General features: G+C 39.3%; 1 protein-coding gene across 1 annotated transcript in view; it reads left to right on the forward strand.

Annotated features, from left to right (window-relative positions):
* Nucleotides 1–22,086, forward strand: part of LOC105395100 — a 31,333-nt gene extending 9,247 nt beyond the window's left edge. Inside the window, exons 22-56 of the mRNA XM_048633249.1 lie at nt 402–443; nt 676–787; nt 1,074–1,198; nt 1,476–1,526; nt 1,674–1,788; nt 2,391–2,515; nt 2,991–3,041; nt 3,810–3,924; nt 7,092–7,222; nt 7,565–7,615; nt 7,869–7,983; nt 8,327–8,457; nt 8,756–8,803; nt 8,892–8,904; nt 9,071–9,774; nt 9,887–10,010; nt 10,580–10,725; nt 10,883–10,933; nt 11,270–11,381; nt 11,636–11,760; nt 11,926–11,976; nt 12,144–12,255; nt 12,512–12,621; nt 12,793–12,843; nt 15,778–15,889; nt 15,981–16,126; nt 16,208–16,255; nt 16,569–17,384; nt 17,630–17,782; nt 17,937–18,058; nt 18,129–18,242; nt 18,343–18,401; nt 18,497–18,606; nt 18,892–19,112; nt 19,736–22,086. Coding sequence (XP_048489206.1) covers nt 402–443; nt 676–787; nt 1,074–1,198; nt 1,476–1,526; nt 1,674–1,788; nt 2,391–2,515; nt 2,991–3,041; nt 3,810–3,924; nt 7,092–7,222; nt 7,565–7,615; nt 7,869–7,983; nt 8,327–8,457; nt 8,756–8,803; nt 8,892–8,904; nt 9,071–9,774; nt 9,887–10,010; nt 10,580–10,725; nt 10,883–10,933; nt 11,270–11,381; nt 11,636–11,760; nt 11,926–11,976; nt 12,144–12,255; nt 12,512–12,621; nt 12,793–12,843; nt 15,778–15,889; nt 15,981–16,126; nt 16,208–16,255; nt 16,569–17,384; nt 17,630–17,782; nt 17,937–18,058; nt 18,129–18,242; nt 18,343–18,401; nt 18,497–18,606; nt 18,892–19,112; nt 19,736–19,972 — 4,949 coding nt within the window. The 3' untranslated portion in view covers nt 19,973–22,086. The remainder of the gene's footprint in view (nt 1–401; nt 444–675; nt 788–1,073; nt 1,199–1,475; nt 1,527–1,673; nt 1,789–2,390; nt 2,516–2,990; nt 3,042–3,809; nt 3,925–7,091; nt 7,223–7,564; nt 7,616–7,868; nt 7,984–8,326; nt 8,458–8,755; nt 8,804–8,891; nt 8,905–9,070; nt 9,775–9,886; nt 10,011–10,579; nt 10,726–10,882; nt 10,934–11,269; nt 11,382–11,635; nt 11,761–11,925; nt 11,977–12,143; nt 12,256–12,511; nt 12,622–12,792; nt 12,844–15,777; nt 15,890–15,980; nt 16,127–16,207; nt 16,256–16,568; nt 17,385–17,629; nt 17,783–17,936; nt 18,059–18,128; nt 18,243–18,342; nt 18,402–18,496; nt 18,607–18,891; nt 19,113–19,735) is intronic.
* The last annotated feature ends 903 nt before the right edge of the window (nt 22,087–22,989 follow it).

Below are 22,989 nucleotides of genomic sequence, written 5' to 3' on the forward strand. Positions count from 1 at the left end.
TTATTCCGATTTAAAAATAGCTACCTAAGGGCTGATTTTTCAATGGTCTGATAAAAGTTATCTGCGGAATAATTCTGATGTTGTCGTTTGTATAAGACAGTGACAGCAACAATTTTATTCCTCAGATATCATTTATCTGACCATTGAAAAATCAGCCCTAAGTATAAAGTAGTTAAGACTACAACATAATAATTATGTTTCAGCATTTTAACAATACTCTAGATACTGTTTGATATTACATTAAAAAATAATGGAATAATTGAGGCAAGGAACCAATAGAGCTACAGCTACACACACTATTTATAGACCGTATTTCTATTATTACTATTACTGTAGAAAAAAAAACTTAAGATTTCGATGCTATTTATAATGCAATGTTGAATGTTGTCTTCGTTTTCCAGAAGCGATAGATGCGGCCTCCAAGTACTTGACTCGAACTGATGGTACTTATCATTTACTTCTAATTAATATTATGTCTACCTACTTATGATACTTTTATGTATTCTTATGAATTCAATTCTCACAATGGTATCATACATAATACGTACATGCGACGTAGGATACGTATCACGTGTATCAATGCCCACGGTTAATAATTATAGGATTTCTGCTACTTACGAAGTTGATGTAATTTCTCAAAGTAGGTATGTATTTATGTATAATTGATTTAAACAGAGGAAGACATGGAGGCGTTCAGAATCCTGATCGCAGCCATGAAAAAAAGAGGTTCAGAGCAACTCGCCACCCGCGGACATTACACGCTGGCTTACGGCGAGGGGGCAAAGGAGTAAGTTACATCTTTGGGTCGATCATAAATTGGTACAAAATCTAAAATATGTAGCTCTTAAAATCTACAGTCTTAGTTGCCCGGCCATACATGCCGAATAACCGATTAGCGGCGCGACAGGGTAAACAAGTTCGCGAGTGGAGACCACGAACGCGATAGCTTAGCTTGGGACGACCTCCAGCCCGCTGAACCGAAAATTATAAACGAAGATGAGGAAGTTTGACGATCTGATCGTTCGAACAAACTGCAATTTTAACTTCGTTTCTTAGTTTGTACTTGTACACAGATTGGAAGAGGCGCCAAGCTTGCAGGCCAGCAGGTTTTATAAAGACGTGAAGGAAGGCATCGAGGATAAGCTGAACGCCGCCGTCAAACCAACCACGCCAGCCGCACTGCAGACTAATATGGACCGTGAGCATGAGCATGAAGTCATTGTGACTAGAATTCTTAGATTGTAGGTAAACTTCGAGAAACAGTAAAGTAGGATTGGATGCCGCTTTGGCGCTTTTATGGCATTTAATAACAGCAAAGCAGTTAAAATGTTTTCCCGTCATAGTCATCATTATAGCCAGAAAGAAGTGGAGAGAAGTAACAACAGAGATGAAAATAGTGTGAATAAGTTTGCATCTGCGACACAATAAATATGATATACTTATACAAAATTACTGAACTTTTCATTATGTTTCAGAAACTGTAGAGAAGTCGTCGAAATACCTGGCTCAGCATATGGAAGAAAATAGTAAGTAAATTAAAAAAAAAACACACGTCATATAATTAACATGTTTTGGCATACCCAGCGTGACCCCTGGTTCTTGTTGGCCAGGTGCTCAGTTAATTCTCACGTGTACATTTAATACATACGAGTACGAGCATTTACGTTCCTCAGAGCACAAGGGCCCCGCGTTCAAGAAGCTGGTGGAGACGATGAAGGCGCAGGCGCCGGAGCGCGTGCTGTTCCAGAAGGAGCAGGCCGACACCACATACGTGGAGGGGGGACAGGAGTTAGTATTGTACAGGGAGTAAATTACATGCTCCACATACGTGCAGGGCGGGCAGGACTAGTATTGTACAGGGAGTAAATTACATGCTCCCGAAAACTGAAACCATACAAAGTTACATTCCTACTGATGGATTTTATATGAGAGATCGAAAAAAAACTTTATTTCCGCGAGGGTACGAGTATGTTTCTTGGGGAAAGTTGTTCAGTTTGACTAGTAGATCACATGGTTTCAGTTTTCGGGAGCATGTCATTTACACCCTATATTTTATACCCCTTTAATGAACGTTCGCCGAAAGCACTGTTGTGCGACAGTCTCTGAATGAATTAATTACGAGAGCTAGATTGGTCGAAAGCACAGTCCTTCGATGGTTCGGTTCGTCGAACGCACTATTATGTATTCTACGACCTTTGAAAATATTGTCAATTTAAAAGTATTCTTCACTCAGAGGTAAGTACGGTCTGAATATCAATCACATCAGAATGGAAGCAACAGATAGAAAAATAGATGTGATAGTCTGATTACCAATCCATTCGCCACGACGAAATATCATATTTTATCGCTAGTGTTTTCACGGTCAATACACCCTGGATACTCCGTTTCAGTCTGGAGAGCGCCCGGCGGCTGAGCGTGGCGGTGGCGCTGCCGGAGCTGCAGCAGCATGTGCAGCGGGAACTAGAGGTGCTGATGAAGGACCTCACACCAAAAGACATGGCTGAAGAGATGGCAGGTATAGTTACCCCATTTTTGAACTGTTTTGTCACTCTCTGACACAGAACAATTTGTTCTTTGACAGTGAGGGAGTTTATTAAGTGCCCCCCAACCAACCAACCAAACCCCCTTAGGTTGCACTACTACTCCGCTGGCTCAGAGACCCAAAGTGAATCTTGGCCTCAGACACAAGAATTCGCCACTGGTCTCTATCCTGCGCGGTCGCTCTCCAGTCGCCATACGTCATACGACATTTTAAGCCCAATTTGCAAACTGTAGTAGTGGGCCGGCCATAATATGCGGAAGAACCAGGAGTGACTGATTGGGTGGGTAAATGAATTCGCGGCTGCATAATATTGTATGAGTAGGTAGGTACTTACAGTATAAATAATACATTACGAACATAGCACCGGTGAAATGTATACTGCACTGCACCATCATAGCACCCTTGCACCTAAAAGGCGTCATTCTTTATGTTGTGATCATTATTTCAGTTGCTGTCCAAGCGGGATCGAGATATTTGGCGCGAGTTGACGAAGAAGGTGGTAAGTTTTTTTTATAGAAAATGTATGTAAGTATATTTGTATAAACTTATGCAAGAGGCACCACGCTTGGTAAGGGTTTCCCCGTGGAATTCGTCCATGATATGGGTACATTTTTAGCCCGACAATACTGCTGATTTTGCTGTAGAGCTGTACTCGTACTGGTATACAGATAGATGTAAACATGAAGTCAAGCAAAATACGAACTTCTCTGATGATGATATTGGTAGCGATTCTGAAGGCGGCACTTCCTAATTTTACGGGTCAATTCAGACGTACCAAAACCACACCACAGCCACAACCACACCACAACCACGCCGTGTGGTCGGGCGTATATTTTGTATTGACAATGAATAATCCAATTCACACGTGCCACATTTTGCCGTTGTTATCGACCACTTGTGTAATACGACCACATCGCAACCACAACGCAACCACATCGCAACGGCAACGCCGCCACGCGGCGGCGGCACCGCGTCAACCTGTTCTCCGCATTAACTGCACACGACGACGTGGTTACCACATCGCAATGACAGCGACAACGCAACCACATCGACATTTTGTCGCTGCCACAACGCAACTGCAAAAAGCCGCTGTCACACTATTCACACGTAACCACAGCTTGACCACATTATGTCGCTGCGACGTGGTGTGGTTGTGGTACGTGTGAATTGACGCTTGGATGAGTTAAAATCTCTAAATTTAACTGTCTGCGCTAATTTTAGAATGTGCCCTTCAAATTCGCTACCATTGTCTGTTTCTGTGTGACAGCGGGCGGTGGGACGGACGTGTTCAAGATCCTGGTGGCGGCGATGACGAAGCGCGGGTACGACGAGCTGGCCACGCGGGGCAAGTACTCCATGACGTACCAGGACGCCGCTGACATGTACGTATAGTATAACTACAGGGTTTGCAAAATTGGTATACTAAGCCGAAACCTACATGTGCAGCATGGTATATCTAAGCCCGAAACTGAAATCAGAATTTGGAAATTCGCGAAAAAAAAAACATTTTCCATAGTAAAAAAGTCACGTGACCAACAAAGTTCAAAATCAAAATAATTTATTTGTGAGTCACAGGTTAGGTTAAGATGGATTACAGTATATTATATAATTTCTCCGTGCTCAGCCAACATGGCGTACAAATATTTCAAATTAAGTACATTAAACATGCAAAAACTAAAGATAACACATTCATGTTGTATAAGTACCTACATTTAGTTATATTAATTGGGACTTACTGTGTATCGGATAGGAATTCATTGACGCTGTAATAAGTCTTGTCTAATAAATAGTTTTTAAGTTTGGTTTTAAACATTTGGATGTCCTGTGCGTTTCTAATGTCCTTTGGTAGTTTATTGAAAATAGAGGGTGCCATCCCAAAAACATTTTTACTAAAAAGTGCGGTATTGTGTTTAGGAGTGCTTATCTTATTACCGTAACGTAAGCTTCTAAAGTGCCCGAAAATATTAAAGTTTAATTTGACAAATACAGCCATTTCGAAAATATATACAGGGTGTCCCAAAAGTCAACGTCATCCCTTAAAGGGCTGATAGGTCAGCTCATGAGAGGCCAGAATATCACAATATGACCTTAGTAAAAACTCGATAATTTTCGAGATATTGACACTTTTATAAATTAGCTGAAAATCGACACCTTGGATCAGTTTTTTGCGTGCCACCGGTACAAAAATCCATATTTTTAGAATTTGTTTGGTGTTGCATCACCCTGTATAGGCCTGCTATTGATCGCAGTCAAAAAAAATATCGAGTAATGCTGTATGTTTAAAAAAAACACGGTTTTCAAAGTCATAAAAGGTAATCGTATTTTTTTATAAACAACTTTGACTCTACATACTGAAAAAAAAATATACCACGCAAACCTGGCACCTTATTTGAAAAGATTGCTTATTTAATGCAGTTTCCAAAATGGTATAAAACGTTGCTATTGTTTCAGTTAACAAAAAAGTTATTGCTATTTTAGTACAAAACGACCTCGATGTAAAATTGTTTGAAGGAAATTTATCTGACTGAATTTATTAAGGGTAAGTCATGTTGGAATGAGTAAAAGTAAAATAGGTGGTGTGGCCGGGAGTGGGAGAAGAGACAAGGTTGTCACAGTTAATGAAAAAAACGCATTTTGAGTATCTTTCTCTAAAAAAGTGGACTATAGCAACTCCACATTCCCCATAAATGTAGCGCATGGTAACGTACATTCCTGGGTAGTGCTAATGTGTGATATTGTACAAGTTTAACGCTTACACATGTACATTGTACACCCACAGTATCCAAAAAAGGGACAGATCAGTTTGTCATTAACATTACCTCTAATTACTTGTTATTTATTTTAAAGTTATTTTTAAACAAAACCAAACTCTCAAAATTATGATTATGACCATTAATAAGTATTATTTTTTGCTGATGATGTACTTAATATAATAATGTGGTGTTATAATTTTGAGAAATAAAAATAAAAGTCAATAAATGTTTGTTTTTTTCAATAAGGTGTAAAAAACGCAAAATATGTTTTATAAGAGTTTGGTAAGTTTTTTCATAGCTATTTTTGCGTCATCTATGTTGCCACGGCTGACCCCACCACCTATTTTACTTTTACTCATTCCAACATGACTTACCCTTAATAAATTCAGTCAAATAAATTTCCTTCAAACAATTTTACATCGAGGTCGTTTTGTACTAAAATAGCAATAACTTTTTTGTTAATTGAAACAATAGCAACGTTTTATACCATTTTGGAAACTGCATTAAATGAGCAATCTTTTCAAATAAGGTGCCAGGTTTGCGTGGTATATTTTTTTTACAGTATGTAGAGTCAAAATTGTTTATAAAAAAATACGATTACCTTTTATGACTTTGAAAACCGTGTTTTTTTTAAACATACAGCATTACTCGATATTTTTTTTGACTGCGATCAATAGCAGGCTTATACAGGGTGATGCAACACCAAACAAATTCTAAGAATATGGATTTTTGTACCAACGGCACGCAAAAAACTGATCCAAAGTGTCGATTTTCAGCAAATTTATAAAAGTGTCAATATCTCGAAAATTATCGAGTTTTTACTAAGGTCATATTGTGATATTCTGGCCTCTCATGAGCTGACCTATCAGCCCTTTAAGGGATGACGTTGACTTTTGGGACACCCTGTATAGAGGGCAATGGCAATATTTTAAATTTTTTAAACAATGGTTTGCAAGTATCTCTGCTTCAAACTTTCGCAATTGCACGAATACATCTTTTTTGGGCTTTAAAAACTGTTTCCTTGTTTGTTGCATTACCCCAAAATATAATTCCATAACGTAGTATGGAATCCACGTAACCTTTATAGGCAGTAATTACTACATTTTCACTAACTACTTTGGACAAATTGTAAAGTGCATATGAGAATTTGCTTAGTTTAGTACATATGTGATCGAGCTGAGCTTGCCATGTAATTTTTTTGTCAATGTAAAGTCCTAGAAATTTAGTCACGTCAGTTTCATCAATTTTATGGTCATTGTATTTTATGTCAATAGAATTATTATTAGATTGTTGTTCAAATGCCATTATTTTAGTTTTATCCAGATTTATTAAAAGATTATTGTTACTAAGCCAATTTATTATGTTCTTCAGTGTTGTATTGTATTTATTTCTGTTTCAAAATTTCTATGGAAAATGAAATATTTTTTTCGCGATTTTTTTAATTCTGATTTCAGTTTCGGGCTTAGATATAACATGCTGCACATGTAGGTTTCGGCTTAGTATACCCTTTTTGCAACACCCTGTATAATTTTAATATGTGGTACTGTGTACTTTCCAGCGTGACGTATTTGATATCTACAACAAACGGGGATTTCGGAGAGATTATTGGAAAATGAAGTAAACATCTTTCAATTTACCCTAGAGGGTACTAAAGTGACTATTCATATTTTTCGAAATAACCATAGGAATAAATATAGGATAGGTACAGTTATATTCTGAACTCGTGAACCATAACTCATACCTGCTAAAAATGACTGCAAGCGATAGATTTAATATACCTACTAAATGGTTTCTAGATTGGTGGATGCATCTCCTAATTTGAAAAGTACGAGTAAGTTTGATGAGGATGTGAAGAAGCTCATCCAGAACAAGCTACATGAAACTGTGAAGCCGACCACCCCCGCCGCGCTGCAAGCTGATATGAACGGTATATAACTGCTAATGGCTATATGTATATGTAGACGACCGAATGGTGTAGTGGTTAGTGACACTGACTGCTATGCCGAAGGTCCCGGGTTCGATTCCCGGCAGGGGCAGATATTTGTTTAAAGATGGATATTTGTACTCGGGTCTTGGGTGTTTATATTTATAATTAGTATGTATCTATCTATCTATGTATTTGTGTAGATATATCAGCTGTCCTACACCCATAACACAGATTCTGCCTAGCTTGGGGTCGGATGGCCGTGTGTGAGATGTCATAATGATATTTTACTTGGCGTTTTAATTGGTTTTTGAATAACTTATATAATGTAATTTTGTTTTACAGAACTTGTGGACATTTCTTCTAAATATTTGGCCCAGCACGCGGAAGACAATAGTATGTACTTATTAATAATTTCAAGTCTCATTTTAATGTTTCCTTTATGAGTAAGTATCATTCTGGATCCATCAGTTTCCACTTTCAGCTGAAGAGTACAAACTATATTCAGTTGTGGCTACATTTCTGTAGTTCGTGATACATAATATATTCATTATATAGAAATAGCATGTTGCACTGTTCGTTCTTGTTTGCTTCGAATGAAGGAACACCTTAATTACTTATGTATTGTATATGTTTATTAAAATTTCAGAACACAGAAGTAAAGCATTCGAGAAGTTGGTTCAGACGTTGAAAGCCCAAGATCCAGCCCATGTGCTCTTCCAGAAAGATAATGTCCAGAAAACCTACGTGAGAGCTGGACATGAGTTAGTATTAATTATCTTGTGGGATAGGTAGTCTAGATGTAATGCATATAAAATAATTTTATCGTTTTTATACGACGTATGTAGTAAAAATTAGACGTGTTCTGGTTTGCGCACTACATGAAGTGCTACGTTCCTTTAAATGAAGTACATATTTAAATGATCTAGGTACTGAACCCAGTCGGATTTACGGCCAGCCTAACTTAATAGCCCTGGGTACCCGGATTAGGCCTGGTTCGGTCTCAAGCTATCCAGGTCCCAAGTTAGCCCACCTAGGTTGTTGATCTAGCCTATGACCATTACAATAATAACCTCATTTATCCTTATAACATAAATCTCCAATCAGACTCGGCAGCGCGAGGAGTCTCAGCGTGGACGACGTGCACAAAGATCTGGAGGCCGAGCTGCACAAGAAGCTCACCACGCTGGTCAACGAGGTCACGCCAATCCCTGAAGACATGAAAACTGATATGGAAGGTGAGGCCTCACCTTGTTTAATGGCCTCGTTTCGACATTTCTACATAGAGTTAGAAAGGGGAGATAGCGACTTGTAAATTGTCTATACAAAAGAGTTCAACGCGCGCGCGGAACTTACGCGCAGGTCCTAAAGTACATTTTATGTTTTCTAGCTTCCTAAGCTTATTATTGCCAAATGGTAAATTTTATAGGCCTACTATTGCATTAACCCACGATAATTGATAGGTCACACTCATCGCTGTAGCAGCGTTTGTTTGACAACAATGTACTAATTTTACTTCTATTTTGTTTATTTTAGAAGCGGTAACCGTGAGTTCTAAGTACTTGGCTCGGGTCGGGGGTACAGGTTTGTTTGTTTCTAGTCGTCTTGTACCTTGCTTATTTTAAATATAAGTAATTTCAATATTAACTAAAACTATGGTTATTGTTTCCAGATGACAACGAAAAGTATGTATTTTTTTCTGAAACTTACCATGATTTAATTGTTATACTAATATTTTATGGTTTACCCAATGGCTTACTCATAATTATAACAATATATTATGCAGGATAACATATTTATGGTAGATATTATTATTTCTAATTTATAAGAATACTCTTATTGTTTATCCAGAGGTATCGATAAGCTTTTAGATGAAGCAGCGCAGAGGGCTCTTGAGGAGGAAAGACTAAAAAATATTGATGGTTTAATACTTACTGAGGAAGAAAAGAAAAGACTAGCTGACGAGGCCAGAAAAAAATTAGAGGATGAGCAAAAGAACAAAGAAGAAGAGGAAAGGAAACGTAAAGAATTAGAAGAAGAGGAAAGGAAACGTAAAGAATTAGAAGAAGAGGAAAGGAAACGTAAAGAATTAGAAGACAAGAAAAAAAGAGAAGAGGAAGATGAACTAAGAAGGCAAAAAGAAGAAGATGAAAGAAGAAGATTGGAGGAGGAAGCGAGAAGGGCAAAAGAAGATGAAGAAAGAAGGAGATTGGAAGAGCAATTGAGAATGGCTAAAGACGATGAAGAAAGAAAGAGATTAGAGGAAGAGCTAAAAAATAAAAAAGACGCAGAAGAAAAAAGGAGGTTAGAGGAGTTGCAAAGGCAAAAAGATGAAGAAGAAAGAAAAAGATTGGAAAACGAGATGAAAAAATCAAAAGATAATGATGATGAAAAAAGAAAGGGTGGTAAAAAACTCACTTGCAAAGAGCATAAGATAGAGATGGAGAGAAAGAAGAAACTGGAAAAAGAAAAACAGAAAGATGAAGAAGAAAAGAAAAAAGCAATTTCAAGTTCTATAAAAAAAGAGTCCCAAGATAACAGACCCCCAGAAAAAGGTATTATACCTACAATAAACAAAACTTTAAAATTGGAGACGGATGATGCTGAACGAGAAAAAGTAGAGGAGGATAAAACAAAATTAACAGATACACCGTATTTATATTTCAGTTGATCCTAACAAGCTTAAGGCGTTAGAGATATTGCTCCGCGAAATGGAGGGCAAAGGGAGAGAGCCGCTACTGGAGCAGGAGCCGCAGTCAGCGCCTTTGACGTACACTGAGGCTGTGGACTGGTATTGACATTAAAAATATTACTTACTGTAAAATATGTTACGAATTTATAGCGACTTCATTGAAAATAGTTAGGTATTATAAGTCGTCTGTGGCCCTTTAGGTCTGGATGAAATATAACCGGGGATTCGAATACCTTTTTGGCAGACATAGAAATAGGTGGAAATAGGGAATATACAATGCATGTATTTTTTTATATTCTTATTCGATAGATTTACATTGCTTTATTATAGTAAAAACAAATTCAACGCCAAAAAAAAAGTAATTTATGGTAGGTTGAGAAAGTTAAAAATTTATAACCGACACGACCACAAAACACATAAAACTTTGTGTGACGTCATACCCTCGTTATTCAGCTCAGAGTAATGAGTTTCGCCAGTCGCGCCGACACTCAGTTCTATGGGCATAGATTATTCTGAGATTTACGTCACATTCACTCTATGAAAATGCGTCATGATTACCTACTCTGTGGCGTCATGTTTCAAAGATTTGAATTTACGAAAGTTTTTTTGTACTTTTCAACAATTATTTACTGATGATTTATCTAATGATGAACCACCTAACATTGCAGGTTGAAAAATAACCCTTGGCCGGCCGAGATAAAGGCTGTGAAGGATTCGCGGGACACGGCCAGGGTGAACGACAAGATCAGGCGGAGGCTCTGCCAACTCGTGATCAGCCTGACCTTGGAGCCTCCCGTGGAGGAGGCCATGCCAGGTATATCATCATCATTATTGATATATTAGCCTTAACGTGCGAGTTTCTCATCGCATTGAAAGGATTCCCGTGAAATTTCTGGTATTAAAACTAGCCCATAGCACTCACTGATAATAATGAAAAAAAAAGAGATCACAACAGACTTACCAATTTACAGGTGCCCTCGCAGAGTCTTCAAAAGCTCTTTCTGAACATGTCGTCTCTAGAAGTAAGTCGGTATATATTTACAATTTATGATAATGTATCATGTAAGATGCTCCCATTCTTCCTTCTGCAGCCATAATGAGCCAAAAAGATATAAAGGAAAGGCTACCTGTTTGTGAGCCAACTGACCAGAAAGCATCACATACTGCTCTATGTATGTCGTCCAGCCACCAGGGTTCATAGAAATGATACAACTTAAGCAATAATAGTAGATGGCTATGGTTACCTTATAAGTATTTATTTTATTGATGTTTACTCTACAATGAGTTAATGTTAACTGCTAATAATTATAATACCTATATATTGTTTTCTCACTGCTGAATGCGTGTACAACCTGCAGGTTACAAGAAGGCTGCGGAGGAGTTGCTGCTGCGCGAGATGCAGCGGCGCGGCGCCGCCACGATCGCCACCGTGGACTGCAACAAGGAGAGCTACGAGAAGGCTGTCATCAGGTCGGCACACCTCTATGTGTGGTTTTACAGTGACTGTAAACCTTTGTATTTATTCTTAGAATAGCTCCAGAATAATTTAAGCCGCAAAAACTTTATTCGAGTAAGGTTTACACTCGTACCTACATTTCCTTTTTATAATTTATTAATACATTATTTACTTCGAGAAGGGGTGGTATACCGAAGGAAACAAACAAAATCAACTTTCACTTATGGATCTATGAAGTAGCTATTGGATTAAATTTCCAAATTTCCAGATTAAAGTTGTCGAAGTCACGTGATGAAGACTCCCCGGCGGAGGAGGTGTCTGGGCACATCGCGTGGCAACTGCACGAGGCGACTCGCCGGCGAGTCACCCAGAAACTAGCCGACACCATGAAAGGTACGGTCACGCGCCATGAGTTTCATTATTTTTGGAGAGTAAGGTATCATGGTGAAATACGTCATTAGACAAATATTTAACTACATCGTTATAGTAAAGGATGCTTTATCTGTAACTTCACCAATTTCATCATTTATTTAAATAACATAAATTATATGTTCACAGAAACAATCCAGAAAACTTCAGACTATTTATCCACTCGCGTCGGTAAACCAGGTCAGTAGTAGATATTTGTTTTTATAAACACAAACAACATGTTTCAGACGTTCAAACATTTATGTGTCCCGCCTTCAGAATACAATAAGTAACATTAATTCATGCAACAACCGTTACGTATAAAGTTCACATAAACTTGATGTTAAACAATGTAATTTAATTCTCAGATAAAGAAGCTGACGGGTTCATAATATTAATCAGAGAAATGGAAAATACCGGCGATGAGCTGCTGGTGGACAGCGAATTCTACAAGCAGACGTACAACAAGGCGGCGGCTTAGTACGTTCAGTTATTCTTATACATATATATTTTTTAAGTTTTTATAGAAAAATAGTTTTCTAGGTACTACTTCGTAGCGTGTTACGAGACTACGTCGTAGCGTGCTACGAGACTACGGCGTAGCTTGCTACGAGTCTACGACGTAGCATGCTACGAGGCTACGGCGTAGCTTGCTACGAGACTGCGACAAATATTTAAAACCACTGCTTCGTAAATAAAAATGAAATAATAGTCAAACGCCTTTTATGTTTTTCAGCCTAAAATCTTTACCATCATTTGAATGTGAAACTCGTGACGATGCAGCGAACGAAAATGGTATAAAAGACAAGCTTCGCAAACTCGTGGATAAAGTGGAAGTATCTGATTGTAAGTACTGCACAAGCTATTGTAGGTAGTTATGTTTTGTCTGTTTATGTTTTGGGACTTTTGTCATAGGATGACGATGACAAAAACTACATACAAAAAGAAATAGTTATAATGTTTTAGTTTATATTGACGTTCACGGTGTTATTCACACTTATTTTTACTTTATTTCAGCGGTTATCGACAATGCAACGCAATTACTAGCATCTAATGCGTTCCATCAAGGTATTATATTACTTAACTAAATCTATTTTGTTATTTAAGGGCCCGTAGTGGCCCGTACAGGGTGACGTACCGCGCCAATTTTGGGTTTTCAATGCTCTTCACACAGCACACGCAGTGACACGCACACATGTAAGTTTGCACAGTGGGTCGATAAACTTTTACTCGCCAACTTTATTGACAATTATGTTCAAGTACATTTTGGGTGATTTTAGGGTAAGTAAGTATAATTCTTACTTACACTGGTAGGCACCAGGAAAGAGTAGAAATTAATAGGGGTGCCACTTTACTCTATACTCGGAACCCGATTAGCTTTCTCAAACAAATGTGGTATTTACTTGTAGAAAGGTAACTACAAGTATTAAAGTGTAGATAATAAGTTTCGGGCATCCTCCAGCCAACTGAACCCCGAAGACAAAGCAAAGTAAATACATAGTGTCGCAAAAGGGCTATACTAAGCCAAAAGGGGATGACTCAAGGGGTCATTCTGAACAACTTTTGTTCTACGCGATTTGCAAATTCGCGAAAAAAAATATTCGTTTTCCATGGTAAAAAGTCCCATGTCCAACAAAGTTTCTATGAAAAAGGTATTTTTTTGTTAATTTCCAAAACTCGTAGAGCAAAAGTTCAGAATGACCCCCTGTCTTACTCCTTTTTACCCGACTGCCGAAGGAGGAGGGTAATGTTTTTTGATTGTATGTATGTATGTTTGTCTGTTTCTTTGTTCCCTCCTGTAGCCTAAACGGCTTGATAGATTTTGATGTATGAGGTATTGTTAGAAGCGTATTGATGGCGCGATGGTTATAGGCTATGTGACGTTCCATTAAAATGTACATAGCGCCCTCTAGAGGACATAACGTGATGATCGAAAAAATAATAATTCAACTTTGCCGTGTAAGGTATCAAATGAAAGGGCTTGATTTTCACATTACAAAAATATGCATATTGAAGGTATTTAAATAACAACACCAAAATTATTGAAATAAAAAATGATCATGAACTACTGACGTAAAATTTCATAAAATAAAAACAACTAAAAAGTTACAAATAAAAAAATACAATTATAAACAAACGAAAAACCCGACTGTACGCTAAAAACATGAAAACAAGTCCCAATGTTAATGGAAAGTATCGCAGGCGGGGACCAACTTGACCGCCACTCAAGGCCGTTTTCTAAGTAACATTCAGCTAAATGGTGAACCCTCTGTTGGTGCCCGCCTACGATACTTTCCATTAACATTGGGACTTGTTTTCATCTTTTTAGCGTGCAGTCGGGTTTTTTGTTTGTTTATAATTTGTTTAGTACTATATACCGCTTTTTCAATACCTGTAAGTACATTTTTTGGTAGCAGCATAATATTTTTACTTAATTTTAGGGTTTCGAACGTCAAAAGAAAAAAGCAACCGTTATAGGATCTCTTTGTTGTCCGTCTGTCTGACTGACTGTCTGTCACCGCCCTTTTTCTCAGAAACGGGTAAAGATATCAAGCTGATATTTCGCATAGATGGGGAGTAACCCAAAAAAAAATAATTATGGTACTCCCTGCCCCACACAAGTAAATTGGGGCTTATATTTTTTCCAGTTATTTTGATGTATATCCTTTATTTTCTTTGTTGTTTTGTATAAGTATGTGTTTCTTTTCTTTAAATCTGTATTTTTTTTGTTGTTGCTGTCTATGTGTCGAATAAATGTATCTTTATCTTCAAATCACGCCATCTATCGTTTGTTTTTTTTGTGGCTACTGTCTATAGAAGAAATTCCGTCATTGACAATTTTACGTTACGAATTTATTTTTATTTATTTTATTTTTATTTTTACATTTTCGTGGAGAACCAACAGCATTTTGTTAATAAATAATTATTACTTATGAACACATAACAACTTGATGCCATTAACAGAATGAACTTAGTAAACCCAGTAAACCTAACACATCCAGAGGAAAAATAAAATCTCTTTCTCTCTCTCTGAAAAACATACTTAATAGCCTAAACTCGATGCTTTTAGCTATTAACATCTTTGAAATAAAATTGAGCCACCACCGTGTTACTGCCCTCATCAGATCCTCACGAGACCATACCTCAACCAGCACCAAGAGACTGTATTTTTGATCCCTAACCTAATGTTCGTGCATATTGTCATCACTTAGATCCATTCGCTATATTCCTGCTCCTCATCAGACCTTTACGAGACTGTAATGTCACGAGAATATTGCACACTATCTAATTTAATTTAATGTATTAAATATACTGGAAGAATTATGCTTCCTCAATTTCAAATCAAATTATGTTGGTGTCATAAAAGTTGAAAAAGTGCAATGACAACCAATGTGCAGTGATTTTGTATCTGTACACGATAAGATCGCGAGCTGTCAGAGCTGCCTAAACCGACGTGACCCTTCTTTGGAGGCCAGCGGCCAACTGAGTCAAACGTCACTTGTGTTTATGATTTTATAACACAGAAAGCCGCCATAGATATTTGTATGAAGATTTGAGGGAAAAAAATTGCTTAAGTTTGGGATTAATTTACACAAAATAAGTGTGTGTTTATTAAAAAACAAGGTATTTAGCGCCTAGTCCAAGCCTTTATAATATGATAAAAATCATATGAAAATTCTTAATAATTACGACACAGTTGTTACAATACGGGAGTGTGATTTTCTGGTTTTTCGTCATATTCTGAATTTTATTTACAGTTATCCATAATCATTTACTTGAATTCGAATCATTCAGCACCTAGCTAGACTCTTCGGCTACCTGTGTGATTTTTTTCAAGGCTGTAGAGCATCATTTACTACATAATTCTATGACAATGCCAACCCTCGATTCCCTATTGCCGACCCTTAAGCGATACATATTTTCATAGCAACTAAATATAAAATAATGGACAACAATTTACTGTATTGACTTGAAATTATTTGTAATGCTTTATAATTTTAGGGCAATACAACGAAATTCTAAGGGAAATTGTTAAAAGAATAGAATTAACTGGAGATGAAATTATAATACGTCATGGCGATCTGGCCAGGACGTTCAGAGACGGAGCCAATATGTGAGCACAGAAAGTTCAAATATCAAATAATTTAGTCATATTTGTCGCAAAATTGTTGAACACGTATAAATGAAATCTTAAATTTCCTCAGACTGCAAGGCAAAGGCTTTGAAGATCTAAAAGAGAAAAACGCCGAGCCAATACCCTTCAAGAAAATTGAAATAAGTTTGACTCGTATGATGGAGACCTCCGACCCTCTGCCGTTTAATGAAACGGAGATGCGCACTCAGATCGACGGTGGATATCAATTTGGCTAAGTTGTGTAATTAATTATTTAAGTTTTCTCTATAAATGTAACAATTATTTTTATTTTTACAGAGGTTATGCGAGCGGTTACTTTGTATTTGGCCGTGCACTTGACAAAAAGTAAGTTATTATAATTTAACACACTTGAAAATAATATGTGTCGCATGAACGCGGCGTCCTGTCCACCTGGCTCATATCGAGGCCATCAGAGAAAGCTCGACATAAACTTATCAAGAATAAGAAACGAACATTCAAGTACAGCGAATGTACAGTCAGCTGCATGTACCTTTAGACTTTTGTGCCTTGACAAAATCACAAACTGCCAATTCAAAGTAGTCAGTTTGACAAGGTACAAAAGTGTAAAACTACTTATGCAGCTGACCGTATGTCTTGCGGCACATTACAACTCCAGATCACGTTATTTCCCTTTCAGAAACAATCCACATATGCAGATGCATGAAGAACGCCACAGTACAGTGCGAGCTGTGGTGCGACGCGCTAGTCAACGCGGCGCTGCGGCCGTGCTGCGCCTGCGCCGCGCGCTCCGCCACCGCGCTCGGGCACCACCTGCAAGACACGGACAACAAGCAGATAGCACTCATCACCTGCCCTGGACCTAAAGACGGCAAGACCACACAGGCCGGACAGACCAGTTCAGAGGATGATAAGAAACTGTGCCTCGAAACTAAAAAAGCCGTCTGTCAACAATGCAACAACCCTGCCTGCGGCAAAGACCATAGCTACCCCTGTCAGGGCATGCCGGCCACCTCATCTTCACTCATGGGCAAGAATAAGACTGATGAAGATACATGTTCATGCGATGACGGCGAATTTAAATGTCCCGCTAAAGATCCGGCTTCGTCTGTTGAACCGTGTGATTGCGCTACTGGACCGAGTTCGAGCGGCGGCGTGAAGCGTTCTAAATCTAGCAAAGAGTCGTCTAAGACTTCACATCATGATCAAAGCTCCAAAAAACGTTCAGGCGATAGAGATTCGACGGCGTACTTCATGCATGCAATAACTACGAACCCGTACGTTCAGAATGGACCCACGAAGTTGCTAAACCGCACGGCGCCAAGCCTATCGCTGGCTTCACACTCAGTCAGTCGTGTTACAGAGTCATCGTCTATACAATCAGCTGAGTCTTCGCTAGTGATAGCTCAGCAGAATAATTTGTCTAAAGCCACAACTTCCATCAACAAACTTTCAACGAGTCTTTCATTGCCCTTCAAAACTGAGTACCACGCAAGTAAGTATATACTTACAAACCCAATATTTTGCCCTAATGATTAATGCTTAGTATGTAGTTTTAATTCCACTGTTAACGTTTGAATATCTAGGTATATCTAACACATCGTATAGAACCGCTGATATACACTACAGACTACACAGATACAGATGTAGATGTATTCATCCAATAATTATAAAGTAGAATTTCGAACAAAGAAGTTCAGTTCACTACATAAATGAATAAGAGTTATGATATGCCTACAGGAGCCCCGATAGTGTGGACGGGGCAGGCGACGGACTGGCACGCGGCGGTGGTGAGCCTGGTGTGGAACGTGCAGGCGTGGCGCGGCTGGCTGCGGGGCCACATCGAGCGGGGCCTCCGGGGTGGCACTGACAATGACGATGGTGACGAGTCAGGTATATAAGTGGAAATAGAGGGAAGTATATGGACATACATTGAATAGAGCGAGATAGCTTGAGTCCGTCCGCCATTTGTATTTCTTCCTTTATCTGCGGGCGTTACACCTCACCTTTTTTTTGTCCAAAAGTCTGAATTTACTGTCTGTTTTAGATGATGACAGGTGGGAGGTATATAGCAGAAGAACCAAATCAGATATTCTGCAATGGCGTCATTACAACGTGTTTAGTCAGCAGCTATCCTTACATCTCGAATTACGATATCGCGACAAAGAGGTACGTTACCATTATCACTATAATGATTATTACAGTGTACAGAAGTATTTGTAACGATTTGTGTTTCCAGATTATATCTCCATCTAACTCGTCGATAAAAACCGAAGACTACATAAGCTGGCATCATGAGATGCTGAGTATAATCAGCACATTCAATCGTTGGACGCACTGGCTTTCAGTTGTGGTGAGCTTAATAATTATAAACAATAACAATATAGCTAAGTATTGAAATTCATCAAGTAATAATAATAAAATCCTAAACAAATTAATGAAAATATTTTTAGTTGGATGAAACAGATTCTTTGGAGAAAACAGCTGATACCGAAACGGACAACTCCAAAATGTACGGTGAATTCAAAGAAGTAGAATACGATTTATATAATTTTCTATCCACGTATCTGAAAACTTAAGTAATTATTTAATTTAAAATCTTTTCAGGCGATGGGAATACTTTAGTAAAAAGATAAGGAAATCCTCGCCAAACTGGAATAAATACAATAACTATTTGCAAGAATCCTACATGGAAAAGCACAAAACTCTTATGTTGAGTAAGCATTTTTCTACATCATAAATGAAACACTTCCCTATCTTACATCGTGAAGATATGTGTACGAGTAACTTAGATATTTCGATCTATTTACCTATATTTGTGGCCTGTGAGTGGCTGTTTTGGATAGACGACTATTTACTGAATGATCTTCTTTGTAAACATGTCGGTAAAAAATCATTAGAACTGGACTATTATTTATCGCCGTGGTAAAAAAAATCCCCTTCATGAATTTTCTCGCCAGTACAACATGCCCCATGAATTCTACTAGCTAATTGACCGCCAGGCTGGCTCCCCCCCTGGAGCCAGAGCGCCCCGGTGTGGGTGATCGGCGCGGGCGGCGGCGTGCCCTGCGGCGCCGTGGCCGCGGGCCTGTCGGCCGCGGAGGCCACGTGGGTCGCGCGCGCCACGCACGGAGCGCAAGTGTTGCCGGGAGCGCTGCACCCGTCCAAGCATTGTGTGCTGGTGTATGCTGATGGGGCTGTGCATACTTATTCGCGGTACCAGGTATGTATGTTAAGTGGGTGTTTGTTGCTTTGTAATGCACGGAATCTAGTGGTTCTACAGTCAATACTCTTTTACTTAGGCTCGGGTCTCCTATTTACGCCGTAGGTCGAGTCCAGCGTCACGCCGTAGGCCGCGTCACGATGCTCACTATAGAAATGTACTGATGCGGTCTCCCTCACACGCCGACGGCCTTAGGCCTGGGTCTCCTATTTTATGCTATATGCGGCGTCCGACTTTGACGTAAACGTTTCGATCAACGTCCTACGGCCTACCTACGGCATCTACGCGCCAACGTCGGCGTGTGAGGGAGACCGCATCAGTACATTTCTATAGTGAGGATCGTGACGCGGCCTACGACGTGACGCTGGTCGCGACAGACGGCGTTAATAGGAGACCCGGGCCTTAGGTAATAAAAACAACGGCAGAATCAGGAACTAACTTGCGTGCTGCCAAAAAGTAAATAAATGACTACCTGCGTTAAAGTTCAGCGCCCCATCTATCTATCGGATTTCAGAGGTGGCGCGCAATCTACTGACATTATAAAAAATATAATTACTACTCATAGCATAGATTTTTTAAAGTTCGTCGTAATTTTATTTACCCTGACCCGTGGTTTCCTCCAGGTGCTGTGCAACGCGGAAGTGTCCTGGCTGTCATGGCGGGCGGGTGACATCGGCGCGCAGGCCGTGCTGGTAGCCCCAGGGGTCCACATCGGCCGAGTGACGTACCAAGACTCGCATCTGATAGGCGCGGTCACCGCCCCGGATTACCGCTGCAACGTGGTCATATATGGACGACCTTTTGCTTTCACGTGCTACGAATTGCTCGTGCTTATTCCTTCGGGTCAAGCGCGAGACTAAAATAGTATCCGAGATGTTAAATTCTCAGTGGGTTTTGAGGTTTTTTATATTTTTTGTATGCGTAGTATTTTTTTTATTTGATATTTATTATATATTTTTTTTGTTTTGTTCATGTAAGTAAATGTGTTTTTTTATTTCTAAATAGGTAGTAAGAGACTATCTATCTGTCTATCGATCTTTACATAATCGGATAGATTGCAAATAGGTATTACAGTGCTCATCAAACTAATGTTTACAGCAGTGCCGAGGGTGGGATTCTCACGTTTTAAAATATATTTATAAGCAAAATACAGTCAGCAAAATATATATATGTGCCACACTGGTGCCACCCCAGCGCAAACAGATTGATCCTAAGACTCATGGGCGGAAGGTAGATGAATCAAATAATATTTAACGATCTTATACAATCAATCGTCAGTGATGAAAAAGGCAGGAAAAAAAACACTACGTGGGTACGCTATAATAATATTCACACTCTTGGAGTCCGTCAAGGAATACTCTCCACATTTTTCAGACTTAAGCATCCCATTCACTTAACGCACCGCACCCGAGCCCCGAGCCGTACCATTCTGTGGACAAATCCGTCATCGCCCACACACTACACGAGCCCCGAGTTGCAGTCCAGTCGATTGTGAACTTTATTGAGCCTTGCACAAGGCACATAACCTGTTTGTCACGCGGCGCTTGCGCACCCAGATGGTACCCAGTCGGCGATCGGCGAGCGCTGCACCGTACCCCGAGCCGCACCCATCTAATACACATTCACACGCTGATTTGTCCGCGGACTTGTCGCCAGCGACAAATCCGCGGATTGGCGCGCCCGTGAATGGGTTGGCGGATGCGGCTCGCGGCTCGACGCGGCGCTCGACGTTTCGAGACGCGAGTGCCACGAGAGTAGTACTAATATGTTCCTTGTGCAAGGGTCATAAAGTTCACACACTGAGGAAAAAAAACACTACTAAATTAACAGGACTGCAACTCGGGACTCGTGTATTGTGTGCGTGCGTGTAGTGAATGGGGGGATTTATTATATTCACAGATTATGAAATTTATGGGAAGCACCAATGGAAGCACCTCGGAAGCACCATAGACCCACCGTAGACCTACTGGAAGCACGTAGGTCTATGGGAAGCACGGAAGTTGCACGGAAGCACGATATTATTGTCTATGGATATTATTTACTCTATGATCTGATGGAAATCTGAAATTTTATTTTTTCTCTATGCTGAAATTTTGAACATCATGGCATGACACATAAATATAAATTATTAATTTGTAAAAAAATACCAATTCGCAGTGAATCCAGCCTTAAAATTGCAAGCAGAAGTGATGTCTAGATGGAGAAATTTACGAAATGTTTATTAGCCAGGATCTAGCGGTAGCTGCCGTCCCGCACCCCACACCCTGCGGCCCAGGGTCTGGAACCCAAAGACATGCATTGAACAGATCATGAACAAAGAATAGAGGTCAAAATTAATTACTAAGAAGAATCTTGTGATCATAAAAATGTCAACACATAACGTATCTTGTGAATGCAATGACCTGCCCACCCGTCAACCCACACCATCACACAGTCAGGAAACGCGCCCGCAAAAATATACCAATAGAAGGGACCATTATCCGGACAGACATTTTAAATCCTGTGAGTGCTGTGTGCCAGCCCACAGTCGCAGGGAATCCCCTTCCCACAGTCGACGGGAGTCCCCAACAGAAAGTCTTAGGGAGTCCCCGGCAGACAGTCGCAGGGGGTCACCGGCCCACAGCAGAACCGCCATCAGGGGTGAAGAATATGGAGGAAGGGACCCAAAGAAACCTATAATATCCTGCCTGTGTGAGAACAACCCCGGCAAGCCGAAGGAAAGGACGGCTTGCCCCGAGCTAGTCTGCTGCAAGTGCCCGAAGAATAATAAAAAAGATAAAAGCAAGGATAAAAAGAAAACAAACTCGAAGGATAATAAAAAAGGGTCGAAAAGTAAAAATGGTTCGGACATTGAACTCATTTGCGAATGTAATCCTGATAAGAAAAAGAAATAATTATTCACAGTATATCTTTTTAATATTTTGTTATTTAAAATTTAATAATTAAAGTATCTAATATTAGATGCATTCATAAATATCACGTTTTATTAACAACCCTGTATGTTAGTATTTATTCGGCAGAGGTACCTTAGCGAAATAAATCACTGCATATTTTAAAAAAGTTTTGCTTTCGCGCCGAAGACACGGTTATGTTTTAGGGTGTTTCGATTCCGATGCTACTAAGCACTCGTAAACAAGAACCCCCATGACGAATCCGCTTCTTTGAGGCTGTGCTATACTAGCGATCAATAGCAAATACCGAGAGAGTCTTCATACAGCCTTATCACCTGAGCCTCTGCCTCAGCCACTAGATCAAAGAATACTATTATCGGTCTTATTCATAAAAAGTTACGGGAGACCTATAGGCCTGCTATAAGCAAATGTCAAAAAAACTTTATTCATAAACGATCAATAGCGCTAAAGAACTCTCCAACTGATTCGTAAAACCTTGATATGCTAAAGTTGGCTGGACCCTACTATACACCTTCCGTAAGCCTCCTCTTGTACAAAAACATGGCGGCCGGTCAACAGCTGTTCTGCTTTATTGACGATTTGACATTTGTTGTGAGTTAATATTTGCTGAAAATAAGTTGCCATGGTAACGTAAAAATTTAATTTTTTTTTGTAGGTTTTGGCTTGGCTAACTGCGCCTTTAAGCCAACGTAAACTTTTTTAAGTGCCGCGCCGTGGCTAACATAGATAATAGAGATTGATAAATGAATGAAAGTTTTCGCTATTTTTGTTTATGGTTTCGTCGGACCGGCAACTTAATAGGGTAAATGTCAAAATGTTTGGTCTGTGAAATCTATTAGCATCACTATAGTTATTGAAGGTTTACGGAACTATTATGAATAGAGATTTTTACGAAACCTCAAATAGGCTTAATGTGTTCCGTAACTATTGAGCTCAGTAAACCTACTTTAAGGTTTTTTTATGAA

Source organism: Plutella xylostella, chromosome 5 (assembly GCF_932276165.1).
Source record: "Plutella xylostella chromosome 5, ilPluXylo3.1, whole genome shotgun sequence".
Classification (NCBI taxonomy): Eukaryota; Metazoa; Arthropoda; class Insecta; order Lepidoptera; family Plutellidae; genus Plutella; species Plutella xylostella.